We start from the raw sequence: 24,717 nt of genomic DNA, 5'->3' as shown, positions 1-24,717 counted from the left end.
GAAATCATCGGTTCAGTGTGCTGCAGCAGTCAAAAAAGCAAACAGAATGTTGAGAATTATTAGAAAGGGAATGGTGAATAAAACGGAAAATGTCATAAATGCCTCTGTATCGCTCCATGGTGAGACCGCACCTTGAATACTATGTACAATTCTGGTCAACGCATCTCAAAAAAGATATAATGTGATGGAGAAGGTACAGAGAAGGGCTACCAAAATGATAAGGGGAATGGAACAACTCCCCTATGAGGAAAGAACTAAAGAGGTTAGGACTTTTCAACTTGGAGAAGAGACGACTGAGGGGAGATATGATAGAGGTGTTTAAAATCATGAGAGGTCTAGAACGGGTAGATGTGAATTGGTTTATTTACTCTTTCGGATAGTGGAAAGACTAGGGGGTACTCCATGAAGTTAGCATGGGGCACATTTAAAACTAATCAGAGAAAGTTCTTTTTTACTCAACGCACAATAAACTCTGGAATTTGCTGCCAGAGGATGTGGTTAGTGCCAGTTAGTATAGCTGTGTTTTAAAAAGGATTGGATAAGTTCTTGGAGGAGAAGTCCATTACCTGCTATTAAGTTCACTTAGAGAATAGCCACTGCCATTAGCAATGGTAACATGGATATAGACAGTTTTTGAGTACTTGCCAGGTTTTTATGGCCTGGATTGGCCACTGTTGGAAACAGGATGCTGGGCCTTGATGGACCCTTGGTCTGACCCAGTATGGCATTTTCTTATGTTCTTATGTTCTTAATAGATGTTTTGATCTAACAGAAAGTACATTTAATGGGAACTAGCAGTCCATAAATCATCCTAAGAAAAAAAGTTGATGAATTAAAAATGGAAGCTGCTACTGTTAATAAACAGGTAAAAATTAACAAAACAATATAAGTTTCTTTGCTTAAGGAAAAATGTCTGTTGCAATGCAAAATGAATTACCAATGCAAAATCTTTTTTGGAAAAGAAGTACTGAACAAACTAAATGGTTTACCTTCTCCCTTGGGAGTGATTCAGCTAATTCTTTTGCTAACCTAACTTGAATGTATAGTTTAATTTACCTCTGAATTTATTTTTATTTAATTAGCTAGTTAGTTGCATTTATTGTATGCCAGTACAAGCAAGTGCTTCTGGTGGGTTACAGTAATAATAAGAGTATAATAGAGTTTAATATAGCAGCATAAATCATAACATATTGCAAAGTGACAAATGATAAAAATGAACACAACAAATATGAAACTTCCATAGTATAAATGCAGTATAGCTGAATATAAGAACAGAAGATATTGTTATGAATTTGGACCAAGGAGGCCTCAGACCCAGGCTCTCTTACCTTCTGATGCCAGACCCCAAGCTCGGACCCTCCTGCTTTCGTGGCAGTCGGCAGCTCCCTGCAAGGCCGTGCCACCGCCGCATGCCCCAGCCCCCCTGGTATGGCGGGGGTTCCCCTCCGTTGGCCCGCACCTCTTCCCCTCTGGTGGCACCTGCCGCCATGCGGCCCACACCACTGCTATCCTCAACATCCTGCTATAGGCACACGTGCACGCGCTGCAACTTAAAGGGGCCGCAGTGGGAAAAGCTCCCGCAGCCCGCTTTGATGACGTCAGCAGCCCAGAGTATTTAAGGCAAGCTCTGCCAGTCAGAGCTTGTCTTGGCAACAGGTCGCCTCGCTTGTCCTAGCATAGTTCCTGAGTTGGCATGTTCATGTCCATTCCTGATCCTGAGTTCCACCTTTCTTCTCTGGCCCTTTCTTTGTTCTCCTCTGCCCTGCTCCTCAGACGACTTTGGCCTGACCCTTGGACCAGACCCGACTACGACTTTGCCGCCTGCCTCTGACCCTTGGACTAGACCCGACTAGGACTTGGCCGCCTGCCTCTGACTCTTGGACTAGACCCGACTACAACTTTGCCCCCTGCCTCTGCCCTTGGACTGGACCGGCATTCTCCTGTCATTCACTGTAGCTCCTGGACTGGAGCTTTGTTGCTCCTTGTCTCGCTTCTCACCTGGCAACTCCTGGGACCACCCACGCAGAGGCCCACCTAAGATCAGCCGGCCCCGGCACCCAAGGGCTCAACCTGTGGGGAACGTGGACTGGTATTGGCGAAGCTTCTGTTTGCCTCTGCTTCCTGTTTGGCCTTGCCTTCCCGACGGTGGGTATCTGTGGGGGTCCTCCTTCACAGGTAGCACTTACCCCACCTCCGTAACAGATATGCCAAGCAGGGTCAGATGAAAGTTCCATCAGGCCAGCATCCTGTCTCTGACAGTGCTAATCTAGGTCATTAGAAAGTACCCAGCAATCCAAAGTGTAGATCCATCTCTTGTTGCTCACACCCCAGGAATAAGTGGTGGTTTTCCCCAAGTTCACCTGGCTAATATTGTTTTATGACTTTTCTTCCAGGAACTTATCCAAACCCCTTTCAAATCCAGCTACGCTTGATGGCTTGAATACAATTTCTGTAAGAAATTCCACAGCCTGATTGTACACTGAGTGAAAAAACACTTTCTCCAATTTGTTTTAAATCTGCTACCTGTTATCCCATAGCATACCCTCTAGTCCTAGTACTAACAGTTCCCTATTTACCTGTTATACCTCAAGCATGATTTTCTAAACTCCATCTTATCCCCCACTTCAGTAGTTTCTTCTCTAAGCTGTTTAGCCTTCTTTCATAAGGGAACCAGTCCATCCCCATTATCATTTTGATGCCCTTTATTATCATTATTATTATTGTTTATTTGACTTGATTGACTGCCATTCAGTTTATAAACAATCACAATGAAACACAGAAATGACAGCAGAAAAGGACCAAATGGTCCAACCAGGCTGCCCAGTAAGCTTATGGTAGAAATGAACACATATCACCTGTCCTCCAGGATCTACACTAGTTCCCCATTGGACACCGTAACCGATACAAAACCCTCTCCATCATCCACAAAGCCCTTCATAATCTCGACATGAATTGGCTCAAAGAAACATTAATATTCCACACTTCTCAAGACCGACCAGAAATCAATACCTGGCGACCTTACTCACACCCTCTCCCAAACTCTACAACCCCTGCATCAACTAAAGCTCGATCACTGTCCATAGCCAGGCCTGCGCTGTAGAACTCTATGCCAGTTAGTCTACGCCAGGAACTCTGCCCAAAGATATTTAAGCAGAAGCTGAAGACCTGGATATTCAAACAGGCATATACCATACCAGACTGAATCCTTCAGGCATCTCGTTCCTTTCTTGCCCACCCACCCCTGGTTCCTCCCATAATCCCTATGATCCCCCTCTCTGCCCCCCTAGTCCCTTCTTCTAAAGATTCGCATTTACAAACAGCGCTCTGTAAAACAGTGTAAAATGCTGTAAAATAAGCTCTTGTTCCCCATTTTAAGTTTAGCTCGTGTTACCCGCCATTTGCATTCAGTTCATGTTACATTTGGTTCATTTACATTCAGTTTCATTTTACTCGCATATATGAAGAGTTATATGTAAAGCATTTTAAGCTAAGTTCTTGTTTCAGTGTAAACCGATGTAATACTCACAGTGTATGTCGGTATATAAAATCGCTAAATAAATAAATAAATAAATAAATAAATAAATAAATAGATAAATCTCCTGTGCCGTGTATGTTTTGCTATGCTTATCTGTTGCCTAGACCATAATAGTCAAGGCCGTCATTGGTTGCTGTTTGAATCCAATCCCCCATTATGCCTTGCTGTTGAAGCAGAGAACAATGTTTGAGTTGCCCCAAAGTATCAGTCTTATTGGTTAAGGGTAGAATCCACCGCATCAGCAATTTACCTCCACACTTGTTTCCCTAGACTGCAAAAGTCAGGGACCTCGGTTGCTGAACATATCCATTTCCCCTTTAACCTTTGCCACTGAAGCAGAGAGCAATGATGGCGTTGCATCAACAGTATCAAGAGTAATAACCACGCACCATCAACTTACTCCATGCACTCTTTTCTTAATTTCCATCCTTTAGCCTTTAGGGATCCACAGTATTTATCCCATGCCCTTTGAATTCTTTCACTGTTTTGGTTTTCACCACCTCCTGGGGAAGAGCATTCCAGGCATCCACTCCCCTCTCCGTGAAGAAATATTTTCTGACATTGGTTCTGTGTTATCCTCCTTGGAGTTTTATTTCGTGACCCCTAGTTTTACTGATTTCTTTCCAACGGAAAAGGTTTGACATGTGCACATCATTAAAACCTTTTAGGTATCTGAAGGGTCTATATCATATCACCCCTGCACCTCCCTCTGTTCTACATATTCATATCCCTTCAGTCTCTCCTCATATTTTTTCTGATACTGACCCCAACACAATTTTGGTAGTCCTTCTCTGGACCACCTTCATCCTGTCTCTATCCATTTTGAGATAAGGGCTCTAGACTGAACACAATACTCCAGGTAAAGCCTCACCAAGTACCTGTACAAGGGCATCACCACATCCATTTTCTACTGTTTATTCCTATGCAGCCCCAGCATTCTTCTGGTTTTAGCTATCGCCTTGTCACATTGCATCACCATCTTCAGATCGAAAGAAACTATCTTCCCAAGATCCCGCTCTTGGTCCGTGCATATCAGCCTTTCCCTTCCCCCCCCCCCATCTCATACCACTCTTTGGATTGCCCACATCCCAGATGCATGATTCTGCAATTCTTGGCATTGAATCCTAGCTGCCAAATCTTTCAACCACTCTCCAAGCCTTCGTAAATCACTTTTCATACTCTCTACTCCTTCAGATGTGTCCACTCTGTTGCCTTCTATCCCTTCCACAATGTTGCTCACAAAGATATTGAACAGAACCGGGTCCCAATACCGATCCCTGTATATTCAACACAGCTCTCTCTTCAGAGTAGGTTCCATTTACCATTACATGCTGTCTTCTATCAGTCACCTTGGCGCTCACTCTGAAGCTTATCATTTTGTTCACAAGCCTCCTATGTGGAACGGTATTAAAAGCTTTGCTAAAATCCAACTAGATGACTTCAAGTTCTCTTCCTCGATCCAATTGTCTAATCACCCAATCAAAAAATTCAATCAGATTTGTTCTGACAGGACCTTCCTCTGGTGAATCAATGCTGCCTTGGGTCCAGCAACTTACCAGATTGTAGATAGCTCAGTAACCTTTCTTTCAGCAGTGTCTCCATTAATTTTCCAACCACTAATTGATGCTAATCAGCCTGCAGTTTCCAGCCTCCTCCCTGCTACCACAACTGCCTCTTCTACAATCTCGTGGCACCACTCCCATTTCCAGGAATCTATTGAACAGGTCACTTCCTGAATGCTGATCTTTTTTCCTTTATTTTTGCAGCCACCTCCTTTGAGAACCAAAATTGGTTTCTTTTTTCCTTGAACTTTTGTTTACTTTTCTAATACATAGATTTGTTGCCTTTGTAATAGCTCCATTTAATTTAGCCCACTTTTGTTCTACCTCACTCATTTTCTCTCAGTCTTCTAATGATTACCGTCATGGTTAAAAGGTGAGGTGAAAGAGGCTATTTTAAGCCAAAAAAACATCCTTCAAAAATTGGAAGAAGGATCCATCTGAAGAAAATAGGATAAAACATAAGCATTGTTAAGAGTAAAACATTGATAAGACAGGCAAAGAGAGAATTTGAAATGAAGTTGGCCATAGAGGCAAAAAGTCATAATATATATCTGAAGCAAGAAACCTGTGGGGGAGTAAGAAACCTGTGGGGGAGTCGGTTGGACCATTAGTTGACTGAGGGTTAAAGGGGCCTCTTAGGGAAAATAAGACCATGCAGAAAGACTAAATGAATTCTTTGCTTCCATGTTTACTAATGAGGATGTTGGGGAGATACCAGTTCCGGAGATGGTTTTCAGCGGTGATGAGTCAGACGAACTGAATGAAATCACTGTGAACCTGAAAGATGTAGTAGGCCAGATTGACAAACTAAAGAGTAGCAAATCACCTGGACTGGATGGTATGCATCCTAGGGTACTGAAGGAACTCAAAAATGAAATTTCTGATCTATTAGTTAAAATTTGTAACCTATCATTAAAATCATCCATTGCACCTGAAGACTAGAGGGTGGCCAATGTAACCCCAATATTTAAAAAAGGCTCCAGGGGCGATCCGGGTAACTATAGACCAGTGAGCCTGACTTCAGTGCCAGGAAAAATAGTGGAAACTATTCTCAAGATCAAAATCGTAGAGCATATAGAAAGACATGATTTAATGGAACACAGTCAACATGGATTTACCCAAGGGAGGTCTTGCCTAACAAATCTGCAATCATTTTTTTGAAGGGGTTAATAAACATGTGGATAAAGGTGAACCGATAGATTGTAGTGTATTTGGATTTCAGAAGGCATTTGACAAAGTCCCTCATGAGAGGCTTCTAAGAAAACTAAAAAGTCATGGGATAGGAGGTGATGTTCTTTCGTGGATTACAAACTGGTTACAAGACAGGAAACAGAGAGTAGGATTAAATGGTCAATTTTCTCAGTGGAAAGGGGTAAACAGTGGAGTGCCTCAGGGATCTGTACTTGGACCGGTGCTTTTCAATATATATATAAATGATATGGAAAGGAATACGACGAGTGAGGTTATCAAATTTGTGGATGATACAAAATTATTCAGAGTAGTTAAATCACAAGCAGACTGTGATACATTACAGGAGGACCTTGCAAGACTGGAAGTTTGGGCATCCAAATGGAAGATGAAATTTAATGTGGACAAGTGCAAGGTGTTGCATATAGGGACAATAACCCTTGCTGTAGTTACACGATGTTAGGTTCCATATTAGGAGCTACCACCCAGGAAAAGATCTAGGCATCAATAGTGGATAATACTTTGAATTCGTCGGCTCACTGTGCTGCAGCAGTCAAAAAAGCAAAACAGAATGTTAGGAATTATTAGGAAGGGAATGGTTAATAAAACGGAAAATGTCATAATGCCTGTAATCACTCCATGATGAGACTGCACCTTGAATAACTGTGTACAATTCTGGTCGCCACATCTCAAAAAAGATATAGTTGTGATGGAGAAGGTACAGAGAAGGGCAACCAAAATGATTAAGGGGATGGTACAGCTCCCCTATGAGGAAAGGCTGAAGAGGTTAGGGCTGTTTAGGCTTGGAGAAGAGACGACTGAGGGGGGATATGATAGAGGTCTTTAAGATCATGAGTGGTCTTTCGAATAATAGAAGGACTAGGGGGCATTCCATGAAGTTAGCAAGTAGCACATTTAAGACTAATCGGAAGTAAAATTCTTTTTCACTCAATGCACAATAAAGCTCTGGAATTTGTTGCCAGAGGATGTGGTTAGTGTAGTTAGTGTAGCTGGGTTCAAAAAGATTTGGCTAAGTTCTTGGAGGAGAAGTCCATTAACGGCTATTAATCAAGTTTACTTAGGGAATAGCAACTAGAGATGTGAATCGTGTGCCCGATCATCTTAACAATCGAGTTCGGCTGGAGGGAGAAAAAAATCTGATCGCTGGAGATGTGAATCGGAAAAGCTATCTTTGAGATAGAGCCTTTTACTGTTCCATGCATGGCCCCAACTCTCAATATATCCAAAACGTTCTTCCTTACACTAAGGGGTAGATTTTAAAAAGCATTTACTCGAGCAAAACTGGTTTTTGCTCGAGTAAATACACTTTACTCAAGTAAGTGGGCTTTTCAAAATTGCTACAATATATGCCATTGAATTGTCCATAGGATTTACTCAAGTAAGTGCACTTTACTCGAGTAAATAGCTTTTGAAAATTGCTACGATAGTATGTCACATTTACATGCGTAACTCCTTTGAAAATGACCCCCTAAGTTTTGAGCCATGCATTGAAGTTATCTGTATGGCTTAGCTTCTCTTTCCCATATCCATGAACAGGTAAAACTTCTGAAAAGGCAACAGTCTTTGCCATGTGACTAATCTGCTTCACCAGAGTCTGGAAATCTCTCTGTACCACTTGGATGTTGTTTCTAGCAAGGTTGTTGGTTCCCAGTTAGATGATAATATCAACTTCAGAGTCCTTACTTTCTTCTTTAATTGCATTGACTATCTGAGTAGCATTTCTTCCATCTGATAATCCTGGAAGGCTTTTAACTATAGTGTTTTCCTTGAAAAGAGTTCCCAAATTAGTGTTTATGATGACTGAGTCACTCAGCAGAATGTGCTTTCTCTTGTGGTTATTGGTTGTATTATTGAATTTCTGCATGCAGTGGGTTTCTTCTTTCCTTTCAGATACCACTTCAATTTCCATCGCTAGAGCTTCTTCATTATCTAATACAGAGAAGGCATTTTGTACTTGTGTCACTTGAGAGAGTGGGTGTCTCCACAACACAGGTCTTATTCTACCAGAGCTCACTGAGATCCATTTGCTCTTGGATTCTTGTATGCTGTGTGTAAGTGTAGGGGGACATGTGGGCCGCACAATTGTGAAGAATGGGAGACTTTGGGTCACAGGTCTTATCCTGCTTGAGCCCAATGTAAACCAATTTTTTCTGGGATTTTGAATTTTCTGTGGTAATTGGTAAAGTGGGTGAGGATTTCTTGGTGGTTTCTAATACTTTCTTTATTGCAGCTAATTCAGCTTTAGGGTGAGCCAACTCCTTTTTCATGGAAGGGAGTTCTGAACAAATGGGGCAAGCCCTAAGTTTCCAGAAGATTTGCCTCAACATAAAGGCTCCACAATTGTTACATAGTCTTTGTTTTGCTCATTTGATTAACATTTGGTTAACAATAAAAAGAAAACAAACAATACATTTCTAAGAATAATAAGTAAATACAATAAAAGATAAAAGATACAAAAAATAAAATAACATTTTAAATACAAACAAATTCTAAACAAAAAAGTAAATGAAATAAAAAATTAAATTAAATTAAAGTAAACTAAAATAAATAAAATAAATAACATTAAAAATCAAACAAGATAAAATGAAGAAAAAAGAAGTCATCAGATATTTTCTAAGCTAAACTAAATGATCCTCATACATTTGAAAAAACATTCATGCTTTCAAATCCTTATAAAATTTCAGATAATGTTTTTCTTTCCTAATTGTCAGTAGAACACTATTCCATAATGTAGGTACAAATAGCTAAAAGCTGTTTCTCAGGTGTGCTTGTCTAACTTTAACAGAGAAAAGAGCAACCAGACGTTCATGTTGAGTAGAGTGCAAGAAACATGTTGTCTGGTTGGAAATTAAACATTTAACAAGATATGAATGGAGTCTATTATATAAGGTCTTAAATACCAAACATAAGAGTTTGAACTTAATTCTAAAGCTGACGGAAACACAGTTTAATCAGGGAGTAATGGGATTATATTTTTTGGCACCAAATATGTTTGGTAGTAATTGTAGACATCTAATTAGTAGCAATGTGCACCCTTGGAAAAGTGTATTATAATAATTGAGTCTAGAGAAGATTAAATAATAAACTATTTCTAAATATTTCCTAGGTAAATAAAATCTAATTTGAAGCAACCAAGTGCAACAATTAAAAACACATCTTAACAACAACAGATATCTGGTCCTTCATTGAAAGTCCTAAGTCTAATTTGACTCCCAGCGTCACAACTGCATCTTTTGGTTGCAGTGTTACTTTCTGCAAAGGGGTTAAATTAAAGGTTGCTTCAGTCTTGAAATCCTCAGTTCCTTTCTTTTATCTGAACTTATTGCACTTGGAGGTGGACCCTTGTCCTGGAGCAGTGGAGAACAGCTCCCTGATCGGACCCAGGAAGCACCTGCCACCAGGTGGCGGAGCACAGGAGGAGACAGAGGCTAGCTGGAGCTTTACCACTGGAAGCCCTTGGGGACCCGGGCCGCTTGGAATTAGGTGGGCCTCACAGGGTCTCCCTGATAGGAAGTATAAAGGTGTGCCCACCAGGATCAAGGGTGCGCGGTCGATTCTTGACTGAAGGCCTGAGGAATCAAGGAAGGCCAGTACAGTGTCTCCGATGACAAGGCTAGGAGCAGGGCCAGAAGCAAGGAGGCATGGTCAAGGATAGCCGAGGTCGAGTTCCAAGGATCAGTCCGAGAGTATTCAGCCAAAGTAGGGGTCAGGTTCCAGAGATCAGATGTGGGCAAGGAGGCAGGCCAAGGTCAGAATCTGGGCAGCGATCAGCGTGGTCAAGGATGCAGGCAAAGTTCAGTACCAGAGAGTCAGACACCAGGAACAGACAGACACTGGAACACGAGGACGCTGGAACACAAGGGTGCTGGAACAAAGCTGGAACATGAGGATGCTGGAAAGAGACTGGAACGACTGGAACAGGCTATGAGACATGGAGGCAATCTCAACACACATGTGTCAACCCCATTGCCAAGGCAAGGAAGTGCAGGCAGGCACTTCATTTAGTAGTACGTTCAATCAGGGCGGGCCGCGGAGCTTGGACCCACCCCTGGCCCTATGAGGGCCCAGGCGGTCCGCGCGCACGTGCCTAAGGGCAGGGCCGATGCCACGGAGGACGCCAAGCCCCGCTGTGAGGCCTGGTGCGCTGAGGAAGGCCCGGCGACCGCCGGCACGGGACACCGAGGCCTGGAGGAGCTTGCAGCAGCTGTTGGGGAGGCCGACCTGGGACCTGCAGTGGAGTTGGAAAGGTGAGCAGGCCCGTGTGTGGGCCGCGTGCGGACAGGGCACGCAACAGAACTGAGTTTTAATTAATGATTATTTAACCAAGAGGCAACTGCAGATAAAGCTGACCAATCAGTATTCAAGGTAGAATCTGTAAAGGCGACATTCTGAAAATCATCAGCATAAAAATAACCACTGAAACCAAAATCCTGGCAAGTATTGCCAACTAAAGATTATACAAAGTTGGTGCTAAAATTGACTTTGAGGAATCCAAGTTTCAAACTATGAACTGTAGATTCATTATTTCCCACTTAACTTTGAATGAGCGATCAGTTAAATATGAGTGAAACCATTCCAGGGCCAACCCTCTATTCCCAAGTCTTGCAAACGCAGCAGCAACAAATAGGGCTAGATTTTAAAAGCCCTGCGTGCATAATCCTGCCGGATTTATGCGCGCAGGGCACTCGTGGCCGGCGCGCCTATTTTGCATAGGCCGCCGGCATGCGCAAAGCCCCGGGGCTTCGTAAAAGGGGGTGGGAGGGGACGTGTCATGGGGCGGGTCCCGAGTCCCCCAGCACTGCGGCCTGTCCCGGGGGATGCCTAGGCAGCGCGTGCAAGTTACGCCTGCTTCAAGTAGCCGTAACTTGCACAACAAAGGTAGGGGTGGGGATTTAGGTAGGGCCGGGGGGTGGGGTAGATAGGGGAAGGGAGGGGAAGGGTGGGGGGGACGCGGAAGGAAAGTTTCCTCCGAGGCCGCTCCAATTTTGGAGCGGCTTCGGAGGGAACAGAGGGCAGGTTGCGTGGCTCGGCGCATGCAGGCCGCCAATTTGCACAGCCTTGCACGTGCCGAGCCCGGATTTATAAGATATGTGCGGTGTTCTGTCCCCAGTAAAGGGTACATGTTTGTGTCTGTATAAAATTGCATTCCACCTGTGTTTTCCACAGCCCCTCCTTCCTAGTACTTGTGACACTTTCTGTAACCCAGTACAAAAGTCTGAGAGCCCCTGCCTTTAAAGGGAGTTTGCCTTTAACAGAAGCCCCCTCCCTTCTGTTCCTTCCTCCCATTGGGAAAGGATCTGTATGCCTTCTTAACCTAACCTAGGTCCTTTCAGGTACCTTATTGGCTGAATGGACTGCTCTTCATGTTCCCTCCTGTCACTTGGGTCCTGGGCTCGCTACCATTGGCTCTCGCCCCTTACCTCAGCCTGAGGTGATTTCTCCTGTATTCACTTTCCAAGATGGTAGGTCAGTCTCAGCTAGGCCAGTAGAAGACTCACGTGCCTGTAACCTCTGTTACACGAACAGCTTTTTACATTCCTCCTACCGCTTTTATCATAAAGACTAATCAGCTTCAAACACTAGTTCTCTTACCCTGCGTCCCAAGACACTTCACCTCCCTTCCCCTGCCTTCCTCCAGCCACAAGGATCTCTGCCAGAAGCATAGATGTTTGAAAGCAACACTTGTAAGTAATAAGAAATTATCTTTACAATAAATGACTTCAAACATAAAGATCTTTGTTTTGGAGACTGATTGGAAGGATCGTTAGCTATTTTGGATGAGGAAACTTGGGACGTTTTTGTTGAGACAAAATATGCGGCTACGCGCGTATCTTATAAAATCTGGCGTACTTATTTAAGATCTACCTCATAATGATCAATTGAATCAAATGCTGTACTCATATCTAATACATTCAAAAAGCATCCTTTCCTATTTCCACTTTTACTCTAATCTCATTTATTAGTGACACAAACACTGTCTCAAAGCTAACCTAAAACTTGATTGTTTAGGATGAAGGGTGTTAACTTTACCAAAAAGTCAGATAACTGACATAGAACCACTTTTTCTAACAATTTAGAAAAAAAAGTAAATTACTAAAATAGGTCTGTAATTGTTTTAATTGACTGGATCCAATTAGGACCTTTAAGTAAAAGTCTAACTAAAGCTTGCTTTAATGAAGAAGGAACAGAACCTTGATCCAAACTAGTATTGACAATAGAAGTAGGATAAGGTTCCAAGCCTGCTTTTGTCTCCTTTACCAGTTTAGAGGGAAATGGATTGAAATAAGATGTGGTAGGTCTCAGTTTATAACATTTTTTACATACCCACTTGAATCACAGGATTAAAACAGACAAATTTACTATGCAAAGACCCTGAGTCAATCTGAAAATCAGTCATCTATTTTAAATGTTTTATAAAAATCACTCTATAAAGTTATTCTGAATGTTCGCATTTTTTTTAATTACAAAATTCCTCAAATGGTTTTGCTGAGTGTCCCCTGAAATCAGGCCCAAATGAACAAGAAACATTCTTGAAAAATCAGATATCAATTTAAAAAGCTTATGAGTGATATTCTGCTTTATTCATTTTCTTAATTAGATTCTTTTTTTTGCTTGAATTATTGCCTACTTATAATTCCAAATGTTAGTTTTACAAGCTTATAGGCTTTCAAGAGTTTTTAATTTTCTCCATTTTCTAATTGACGATTCTATCTTTTAACATTGTCAAACTTCCATAATATCATGGAGGATTAGATGAGTAGTTGATGGAGCAACCTCATCTATTGCATAGGAAAATTAGTTTCTTACCTGATAATTTTCATTCCTGTAGTATCACGGATCAATCCAGACTCCTGGGTTTTGCCCCCCCCCAGCAGATGGAGACAGAGCAGTTTTCAAAACAAAACTCTGCCTTATATAGGATGGTGCCACCTACAGTCCGGCAGTATTACTCAATGTCAAAGCAGAATGGCTCTCCCAAAACCACCATAACTATATACAAGAAAAGACTGGTCCACTTAACCCTCCTGGGACCTGAACTTTGAGAACCACTTGAGGACATCAAACCTAATTTCTGCAGATCTGAAAACGAATAACATACGAACTGAGCGGACTCTCCCTTCCTTCCATGTCTCTGATGGGCAGGACTCTGGACTGATCCGTGGTACTACAGGAACGAAAATTATCAGGTAAGAAACTAATTTTCCTTTCCCTGTATGTACCCGGATCAGTCCAGTCTCCTGGGATGTACCAGAGCTCCCTTACCTGGGATAGGATCCGGAGAGGCCCGCTCGCAGCACTCCCTCTCCAAATCCTCCTGAACCTGATGCTTGGACATCCAGTCTGTAATGCTTCGCAAAAGTATGCAGGGATTTCCACATAACCTCCCTGAAAATCTCTTGCGGAGACACCATCTGACTCTCCGCCCAGGATGCTGCCTGTGAACGAGTAGAGTGGGCACACAGACCCATAGGAAGGGAATCTACCACGGAGATAGGCTGAGCTAATAGCCTCCTTCAGCCAATGAGCTATAGTAGCTTTGGAAGCTCCCTGTCCTCGTTTAGGTCCACTCCACAGCACAAAAAGATGGTCCATCACACCGAAATGCATTTGTAACCTCCAGATAACGCAGCAATGCTCTATGAAGGTCCAGCTTTTGCAAATCGCCAGCCAAGGGATCCGAGCAGTCTAACTCTGTGACGGCCGGCAGCTCCACTGATTGGTTGACATGAAAAGAGGAAACCACTTTCAGCAGGAAAGAAGGAACCGTCCATAAAGAAACTCCCAAATCCGAAATTCGCGAAAAAGGTTCCCTACAGGAAAGCGCCTGGAGTTCCGACACTCTACGAGCCAATGTAATGGCCATCAAAAAAATTACCTTCAGAGTCGACCTCTTCAAAGGCTCAAAGGGTGCCGAGCAAAGAGCTGTGAGAACTAAATTCAAACTCCATGAAGGATAAGGATGCCTCAGCAGAGGACGCAAGTGCTTCGCTCCCCTTAGAAAACGAACCACAACCGGATGTGTTGCTAACGCTATGCCTTGGACGGTGCCACGCAAACAACCAAGAGCCGCCCCCTGCACTCTGAGGGAACTGCATAACAAGCCCTTGGAAAGACCGGATTGAAGAAAACACAGAATATCCGACACCGAGGCCCGAGTAGGCGTGACCTCTCGGTCCAAACACCAAGTCTCAAAAACCTTCCATACGCTAACATATGTGAGATTGGTAGATGTCTTATGTGATTGCAAGAGCGTAGCTATTACGGCTGGAGAATAGCCCTTGCGACTTAACCATTGCCTTTCAAAAGCCATGCCGCTAGACAGAAGCGATCAACTTCTTCCAAACAAACGGGCCCTTGATGCAGCAGGTCTGGAAGAACTGGAAACCGCAGCGGCCCCGCCACCGCAAGATTGAGAAGGTCCGCAAACCATGGATGTCTCATCCATTCTGGGGCTACCAGGATTACCTCCATTGGATGGATCTCTATCTGCCTGAGCACTTTGCTGATCAATGGCCAAGGTGGGAAGATGTATAGCAGAACCTCGGTGGGCCAGGGCAGAACTAGGGCATCCACCCCTTCTGCTCCTGTCTCTCTGCGACGAGCGTAGAACCGCAGCGCTTTGCATTCTGAAACATCGCCATTAGGTCCATGCTGGGCCTGCCCCATGCATCGCATATGAGTTGAAAGGCTGCATCTACCAGTACCCATTCCACGGGATCTAGGCAGTGATGGCTGAGAAAGTCTGCCTGCATGTTGTCCACGTTGGTGATGTGACACAATGCTATGCTTACTAAGTTTTGTTCTGCCCAGCTGATCAATTGACGAACTTCCACCGCCACTGGTTGACTCCTGGTTCCTCCTTGGCAATTGATATAGACCACAATGGTCGCATTGTCCGAGAGAATTCTGACCGGCCTGCCATGGAGGAGAGGACAGAAGGCTTGTAACGCTAACCACAAGGCTCTTGTTTCCAGCCGATTGATCGACCAGAGCACTTCGTCGGGAGACCATAATCCCTGCACCGATTTCTCCCGGCATACCGCCCCCCAACCAGAGAGGCTGGCATCCGTGGTGACCACTGTCCAGTCGGGCACCTCCAAGGGGACTCCTCGGGATAAATTGTCCGGCATCAACCACTAATCAAGACTGGACCGCGCTGCCTGGATTCCATCAGGAAAGCAACGCGGACTGTAAAGGCCTCATATGAGAAAAGGACCTGGGTACTAGTTCTAATGTTGAAGTCATCAACCCAAGAACCTGCAAATAATCTCAGACCCTGGGTGGATGCTTGAGCAATAAGCCCCTCACTTGGTCTTGCAATTTGGCGATGCGGGCTGTGGTGAGAAATACTCTGCCCTGCTGAGTGTCGAAGAGAGCACCCAAATATTCCAAGGACTGCGGGGGAACCAGCCGGCGCTTGGCAAAATTGACCACCCAGCCCAGCGACTGGAGGAGCTGAAGCACTTTGCGAATCGCTACCCGGGCAAGCAACTCCGATTTTGCTTGAATCAGCCAGTTGTCCAAGTAGGGATGCACGAGAAGTACCTCCCTTGGAGATGGGCTGCCACCACCACCATCACATTGGTGAATGTCCTGGGCGCTGTAGCAAAATCGAAGGGCAGAGCTTGAAACTGAAAATGCTGACCCAGTACTGAAAACAGAAGAAACCTCTGGTGGTCTGGATGAATACCTATATGAAGGTATGCTTCCGTGAGGTCCAGGGATGCCAGAAACCCTCCCTTTCGCACCGAGGCGATGACTGACCGGAGTGTCTCCATATGAAAACGTGGTACTCGGAGACATCTGTTTACGTTTTTTAGGTCTAGAATGTGCCGAAAGGATCCCTCTTTCTTTGGCACTATTTATTTATTTATTTTATTTATTTATTTATTTAAGAGTTTTTATATACCGTCATTAAGTTATTCACCATCACAACGGTTTACAATAGGGCACCAGTAAAAAAATATGGGTCGTACATACATAGGTGGTGCCAATAGTATTCGGTAACAATAAGGCGTTTATTAGGGGGATTAAGTGTATCATAGCAATATGTCCTGAAGGTTGCCTACAGTTAAAAAATAATGTTGAAATAATTCAGTAAGGATTTATAAAATTAGGCATTCGGTGCTTTATGCCCCATAACTTTACTTCATTGCCCGCATCAGTTTTCTTTCTTGAAGGCTTGTATGTAAAGCCAGGTTTTGAGCTGTGTTTTGAAAAGTTTATGATTGCTCTGGAGTCTAAGGTCAAGAGGCATGGAGTTCCATAATATGGGACCGGCTAGAGACAGAGCTTGGTCCCTTACTTGGGTAAGTCTTGCGGTTTTCACAGAAGGAATGGGAAGGAGTGCTCTGTTTGCTGACCTTAGATTTCTGTGTGGGACATGTACTCTAAGTGCTGTGTTCAGCCATTCTGCTTTATCGTCGTGGATAAGTTTGTGTATTAGGCACAGTGCTTTGAACTGTATTCTTTGTTCTATGGGAAGCCAATGTAGGGTGGCGAGCGTATCTGTTATGTGATCTCTTTTGTTTTTTCCAGTGAGAATTCTTGTAGCAGCATTTTGTAAAATCAAAGTAAATGGAGTAGCAACCTGTCTTTCTTGCCTCCGGAGGGACGGGGACAATGGCCTCTAGTTGTAGAAGGCAGTGTAAGGTGTCCAGGATGCTTGGAGTCGTAATTTCAGGGAGAGATGAGAAATCGGTCCCAAGGGCGCCGTGCAAAATCTAAAGTGTAGCCTTGCTTTATCACGGTAAGCACCCACTGGTCCGTCGTTACCTTGGCCCATTCCTTGAAGAAGAGGGATAGTCTGCCCCCTACCGCAGGCACCGGGGATTGTGCCAGCGCGCCTTCTTTGTGAAGACTTGGCTCCCGAAGCAGACTGGGAGTTACCAGGTCGTCCAAACCGGCAGCCACGAAAGGGCTGGGACCAGGTCTGTTGCCTCTTTGGAGTCTGCTGAAAGGAAGAAGTGGGCGCTCCAGATGGTCGAAATCTTCGATTCCCTCAGAATCTGGCCTGGGATGAAAAGGAGCCCCTGGACTTTAGTCTATCCTCCGGTAATCGATGAATCTTATTCTCCCCCAGAGAGTGGATCATATCTTCCAGGTCCTTACCACAAAGTAATTTGCCATTGAAGGGCAAAGACTCCAGCTGGGACTTGGAGGAGACGTCTGCCAACTAGTTTCTTAACCAGAGGAGTCTACGAGCGGAGACCGCTAAAACAATGGATCTGATCAACGTCCGCAGTAGGTCGTGTAGTGCATCAGCACTGTAGGCCACTGAAGCTTCCAGATAGACTGCTTGGGCCGCTTCCTCCTCTGACAAACCAGCATTGGCTTGTAACTGCTGAACCCAGCAGAGACCCGCTCGCAAGGCAAAATTGCTATACATAGCCGCTCGCACTCCCAGTGCTGAAACCTCAAAAATCCTTTTAAGCTGCAACTCCAACTTTCTGTCTTGCAGGTCCTTGAGTGCTGTAGCCCCTGTAACAGGGATCGTGGTCTTCTTGCTGCGAGTGCCACATCTACCGTGGGCACTCGCAGCAGCTCTAAAGCATCCTCTGGCAGAGGATATAGCTTATCCATGGCCTTACTCACTTTCAATCCCAGATCCGGGGTATCTCAATCCTGGAAAAGCAAGTCTGTATCCGAGAAATGAAAAGGAAAGGAAGAAGCAGGGCCTCTCAGACCCAGCAAAACCGGATCCATAGCTCCCAGTTTAGATTCCTCTGGTGGACCCTCAATGCCCAGCTCAGCTAGAATGAAGGAATAAGAGGACCCAACTCCTCCTTCCTAAAGAGGTGGACCACCTTAGAATCATCACCTTCCGCAACATGCGCTCCCCTCATTGTGATCTGGTGCTGTAAATACGGTTCCACATCCACCCCCTACAGGGGCTTGGACTGGAGGTCCGGGTCCTCTGGTTCAGTATCCTGCCCAGAAGTATTCATATCCGTCTGAGGGACCCCTGACCAGAGAAGACGCTTAGGCTTAGGAGGCTCCGCACCCCTCTTAGACCTGGACCGTTTCTTAGAATTAGGCTTAGAACCCAGAGAGGTGAATTTAACACCAGATTGCTGCTTTCCTAACTTCCTCGCCTTGTAAGCCTTATGGAGCAACAACACAAATTGTGACGAAATAGAGGAAGATGATGAGGAGTCAGAAGCCCCCTCAGGGCTATCCTCCGTTGCAGGGGAATCAGGCTGTAAAGGTTCCCTTTCCCTTGGGAAACCTTGCTGAGGAGAAAGAGGAGGCAGTAAAATCCCCTCCCCCAGCACTGCATGAGTAGCAGATCTAAAAGACTCTCACTTAAACACTTGCCAATTTACACTGGCTGCCAATAGAACAAAGAATGCAATTTAAAACGCTATGCACAATTCATAAACTAATCAATGACGAAAATGCCGATTGGCTAAACACTGCACTATGATTGCATGTCCCCCAGAAAAATCTCAGATCGGCTAATAAAGCTCTACTAACCATACCCTCGGTCAAAACAGCAAAACTGACCCAAGTTAGAGAGAGAGCACTATCTTTAGCGGGGCCAATATTATGGAACGCATTACCACTCAAAATAAGATTAATGAAAGATTTAAAACTCTTCAAAAAAAGTTTAAAAACATGGCTCTTCAAAAAAGCCTTTCACAGTGAGGTCGCTGAATAAGAACCCCGACACACAGCTGAAAGTCACCCAAAAGCATAATTGCTTACTTTATTATTTTTATCATAATTAAGTATTAAATTAAGAGAAGGACAGTATAAAATGTATATGATTATCCTATTAATCATATAAATGGAAATGCCAATCCATTTTCCATATAGAGTATATTATTGAAACATGTAACCGAAAATTGATTGTCACCCTCTAGATAATTTCTAAACAAAGCAAACTTATTTACTTGCCTAATTGTAAGCCATTGTGATGGTGCATTACTAAACGACGGTATAGAAAACTCTTTAAATAAAAAAATAAATACATAAAATGGCCTCCGTTCTTGCGCTGAGCGAATATTCGGAGAATGCTGTGCTGAGACAGGGAATGAGAGAGAGCCGGCGTGACTGAGAAAAAATCAAAACCAAAACTTTTTTTTTTTAAAGTTAATAACTTGCCCGGCAGTGGTCCAAGGTGCTGATTCTATAGGGTGGAGTGAACCGAGCTCCCCGGTGTCGTACCCACAGCTGCCAAGTAGATGAAGTAGGGCCTTCGACCCTGTGATGCAGCTGCCTCAGACCAGTGGGGGATGATCCTCTCAGAACCTCATGACCCCCTGGGAAGCTAAAGACCACTCTGCTGCTACAAACTCCTGTTTTGTTTTGTTTTTTTTAATTAAAGCTAAATTGAGCAAAGAACAAAAAAAACAAAAAAACCCACCTAATTCTAACTAACCTCAAGAAACCAACTAAGCATACAGCCCAGACTGTAGGTTTTGCACCTCCACCATCTGCTGGAAACAGAGGAATACTGCCGGACTGTAGGTGGCACCATCCTATATAAGGCAGAGTTTTGTTTTGAAAACTGCTCTGTCTCCATCTGCTAGAAGGGGGGGGGGGGGGGGAACCCAGGAGCCTGGACTGATCCAGGGACATACAGGGAATACACGTTACAATATTCTAGGAACAAACTTGTGATTCTATTGGTAAATCAGTATAGTGTATTCACAAAATTATTCTAATTCCTCTGGTTTAACATTATCTAAATTTCTTTTCAAAAGAGTACATTTTGTTTTAGACTTAGAAAGTTTCTTAACTTCCAAAACACAAGTAACAAAAGAATGATCAGAGTATGAGAAAGAACTTACAAATGTAGAATTCTGTTGTATTAAGCAACTATCACTAGTAAATTGTGCATGTTATAAAATAGCTTGCCCGTGCACACATGTGTACTAGGGATGTGAATCGTGTGCCCGATCGTCTTAACGGGTTCGGCTAGAGGGAGAAAAAAATCTGATCGGTGGAGATGTGAATCGGAATCGGTTCTGATTCACATCGTTAATTTTTTTTTAGTGAGGCCCGACCCTTTAAAATTGACCCCTTACCTTCCCCCACCCTCCCAAACCCCCCCCAAAACTTTTTACGAGTACCTGGTGGTCCAGTGGGGGCGCGGGGACCGATCTCCCGCTCCCGCTTTCGGGCCCCTGTCACATGCTAGGAGCACTGGCTGGCCAGTGCCATCTTTAAAGATGGCGCTGGCCAGCCAGTGCTCCTAGCATGTGACAGGGACCGGCCAATGGCATGGATACCCTGTCACATGGTAAGGGTAAAGGGCCATCGGTGCCATCTTTATGAGTGGCAGCCGACAGCCCGAGAACGGAAGATCGTTCCCGGGACCACCACTGGACCACCAGGTAATTTTAAAATGTTTTGGGGGGATCGGGAGGGTGGGGGAAGCTAAGGGGTCATTTTTAAAGGGACGGGTGGGTTGTTTTTTTTTATCGGGCCATCGGAGCCATTTTTGAGTGGAAAATTTCTATTGTATCGCGCACTCTAACGATTTTTGACGATTTAAAAAATATCGGATGATTTTTTTAAATTGTCAAAAAACGATTCACATCCCTAGTACTGACACTCAAGTGATATTAGTCATATGGGAGGAAGAAACATTACTGGACATTAATACTTTATACTTAGAAGCTTTGTATTATATTTTTTGAACCAAGAAGTGGTTCAAAGAGCAATACTGTAATAACAAATTTAAAGATGGACAGACTGAGCAACAGTACTAAAAACATCATTACACATCAGCATTACCAAGCACCAGTGAGTTTTCAAGCAATCAGATCACTCACTTATCTGACTCATTCCTCAGCAGATTGCCACGTACAGAGAACAATTTGGATAGTATTGAAGTAACAGAATCTGGTCCATTGTGGGCATTCAGCATATCATTTAACATAGTAGGAAAACCTTCCTGAATTTTTCTGATCCCTGAAACCTTTTTTTTTCAAATTCACTGTTAAAATTATTCACTTCTACGTATGTAGATCAGTGCCATTTTATACCCCATTTTCTCTTCAACATAGAACAAAAAGACATTATTATACTAATAATTTTACCAAGTTCTTTTAACTAGATGATCATAAAAGTCTGTTTTTAAAAATGATCTAAAATTTTGCTGTGATTAAAAAATTTAAAAAAATAAAATATCTTTTGAATTATTTAATTTTACTTTTAACAATGAGGAATCGAATCATTAAGGTCTTTTCCCATAGACACAAACTGGCTAAAAAATCTTTAATTAATTGGTCCCTTCGAACACAGACTGAGTTACAAATATTATTATGGTTCAAGGGTCCATATATTCAATTAAAAGGATTACCTTTGTGGAAGGCTTATTCTGCCAAGTAACTGTCATACCTTTAGAGGGAGATCCATGGACCCTATTCATATACCACAGAGCAAAATAACACTAAACATCACCATGCATACCTGTTTTGAAAATCTAGGAGTTCATTGTTAATTTTTTCAATATCCAAATCAGTCCACAGTATTTCATAATATCCATTGATGCTATCAATTACTGAATTGTATAACCCATACAGCTTCTGAAGCAAAGCCAGCTCACGCTTTATCCTCTGGAGTTCAGGGTACTCTGTTTCAGATATAAAAGCAGTGACATCAGAACATTGCTTTGCTCTCACAACTTTTACAAAGTGTGCTGATCTACTTTATTATTATTTAAATAGTATTACAGTTGATGCCTTTAAATGATGCTTTGTGCGCCAACTACCCATACATAATATGTGAACTATTAAAGTACAATATTTATTATATTGCAAATTTTCGAGTCTGTAATCACAATATATTGGACTCCACTTCAGAAACTCCTGATTTCTTCAGATTTTCCAACTTCTGCTTGAAAACTCTGCTCAACCTCCATCTTTATCCAGCTCTGTTATGGACAACACTGCACCTTATCACACAAAGCAGAGATGCGGTGCTGTCTCCTCAGACAGACAATGGCAAGGAAAATATATGGAATCACTGGAGGAGGGGATTTTCACGAGAAGGGAATAAAGAAAGCAAAAATGCAGCTATTAAGATATATCACCCACTTCCAAAATTATCACAGCGATGGCTATATCAAGAGAAAATAAGGGGAAAAATACCACATAAGGTCCCTGGATGGGGTTCTGGGAAAGTAGGAGGGTCAGAATCCCACCCAGGCCATAGCTAGGCAGAGAAGAGGTCGTCTCAGAAGGAAGAGGAGACAATATGGAGAAAGATGTCTGGAGGAAGAAACCTCAAGGAAACCCTACGGTTTGTATTTAGGTTTACCAGAGTTAACAATTAAACTGCTACAGTTAATACAAAATAATGCAGCTCATATTCTTACAGGTATGCCTTCAAAACAGCACATTACTTCAATTTTATGTAAACTTCATTGTCTGCCTATCAAATATCAAATTTTGTACAAAATACTAACTATAATTCACTCATTATTAAATAACCCTAACTCTTCCTGGCTTTGCTCTATTTTGAGAATATACAAACCCTCTAGAGAGCTTTCATCCTCAAATATGAGCCTTTTGGATGTTCCTTCTGTCAGATTAGCAAGACTAAACATTACCCGTCAAAGAGCTTTTTCTGTAGCAAGGCCTAAACATTGGAATGCCCTACACCACATCTCAAGTAGTAAGGATTTCAAAAAATCATTAAAAACATATCTCTTTAGAGAAGCATTCAGAACCACTGACTAAGAGACCAGACAGTTTTCCTTGTTTTATTATGCTGTGCTTATAATGATTTTTATTCTTCTTATTTTTTCTATCTTTTATGTTTATTAAATGTAAAGTTAACTTAAGTTTATTTTAATATCTTTAGGTATAAGGATATTAGTAATATTGACATTGATATGTTACTATGAAATTTTATTCATTTTTACTTTCACTTTATGAAAGTTTAGTATTTATTATTTTATGCTCAATGTTGTAAACCGTTTTTGTTCAAATTTATTTGCTAAGGACGGAATATAAAAATTCTTAAATAAATAAATAAATAAATAAATAATGTACTGATGCAGAAAAGCAAAAAAGCCGGAGTCCAAGAACCCAGGTAAAGAAGTCACATTAATGCTGTGTTAAGGAGGAATTGGAATCTAATGTAAAGATCTAAACAGCAAGAACAATTGTGAATAAGAAATTTTCTAGGTGAAGCAAAAAGGCCTGCTACTAAGGAAGAGGGATGCTTTTGTTTAAGCATTTTGTTTTTAAACCATGTCCCAGATTGTGGCCTAGGCTACAAACATGTGGAAATCCAAGCTTTGAGCCTAACCATCATCCTTTTTGGAAGACATTTGATCACCCCAATCTAGAGACCATACCATCACAGGAGGTTAATTTCTATGAAATAAATTAACTTTGAGGGGAAGATGGTACCCAAGAACCCTGGATAGAATAGTATATCAGAAAATTCCTAACACGTGTAGAAGGCCATTGTTATTCAGCACCATTAGGTTTTATGTTTCAATGCTCTGGCTATGGCACCATTACCTGTAACAGCAAGACCAAATAGTTCTTCCCCACCAGAATATGTGATGTATTTCCTCCACAGTTCATCAAATTTAACCTGGAAGACCTGTAATCTGTCACTTGCTTCCCGAGGGGGAATGCCTTCCACACCAGGACCTCTGCAACACATAAAAGCAATTGAATCAAAATATATTAGTAAAAACCCCTACAGTTAATTTCTACCTATTGAGAGCCTCACATTATAGTAAATCCAGGTAGAGAAACCCAGAAGATATGTAACTACACCTCTTATTAAATCCTGTTACAGTTTTCTATTACAAAAGAAGGCTCAGAGCATGCAAGGAAGAGGGATTCAGTTCTGTAAGGAACTGGGGACCCTTTAGAAAAGGGGGGGGGGTCTTTTCCAAAGGGATGGGCTGCATCTTAACCAGGGAGGAACCAGACTGCTGGCGCTAACCTTTAAAAAGGAGATACAGCATCTTTTAAACTAGAACAAAGGGGAAAGCCGACAGTCGCTCAGCAGTGCATGGTTCGGAGGGAGGTATCTTCAAAGTTACTAATGATGCATTAGAATTAGGGCATCCCAACAGTGAGGTTCCAATAATAAGAAAAGTGGTCCAAGTGCCTGTAATTAAAAACTCACCTAAGCTAAAAGATTCCAATTTATGCCTATCAATAAAAAAGCAGAATGAAAATACAAAAAAAACCCCACACTTTAAACTTTTTGTATGCTAATGCCAGAAGTCTAAGTAGTAAGATGGGAGAACCAGAATATACAGCAATGAATGACGACATAGACTTAATTGGCATACATGGTGGAAAGAGGATAACCAATGGGACAGTGCTATACCGGGGTACAAATTATATCGCAAAGACAAAGAAAAGTATCTGGGAGGTGGGGTGGCACTTTATGTCCGGGATGGCATAGAGTCCAACAGGATAAACA

The 24,717-nt window shown here is 42.7% G+C and overlaps 1 protein-coding gene across 1 annotated transcript in view; it reads right to left on the bottom strand.

Annotated features, from left to right (window-relative positions):
- LOC115083294 (dynein heavy chain 5, axonemal-like) overlaps positions 1-24,717 on the bottom strand; it is a 1,259,434-nt gene that overhangs the window by 912,154 nt on the left and 322,563 nt on the right. Inside the window, exons 23-24 of the mRNA XM_029587102.1 lie at positions 23,793-23,929; positions 21,730-21,892 (exon numbers count right to left, since the gene is read on the bottom strand). Coding sequence (XP_029442962.1) covers positions 21,730-21,892; positions 23,793-23,929 — 300 coding nt within the window. The remainder of the gene's footprint in view (positions 1-21,729; positions 21,893-23,792; positions 23,930-24,717) is intronic.

The sequence above is a fragment of the Rhinatrema bivittatum genome, chromosome 2 (genome assembly GCF_901001135.1).
Source record: "Rhinatrema bivittatum chromosome 2, aRhiBiv1.1, whole genome shotgun sequence".
In the NCBI taxonomy this organism is placed as follows: Eukaryota; Metazoa; Chordata; class Amphibia; order Gymnophiona; family Rhinatrematidae; genus Rhinatrema; species Rhinatrema bivittatum.
The sequence above is the reverse complement of the archived record's forward strand: the minus strand, read 5'-3'. Positions and strand labels throughout refer to the sequence as shown.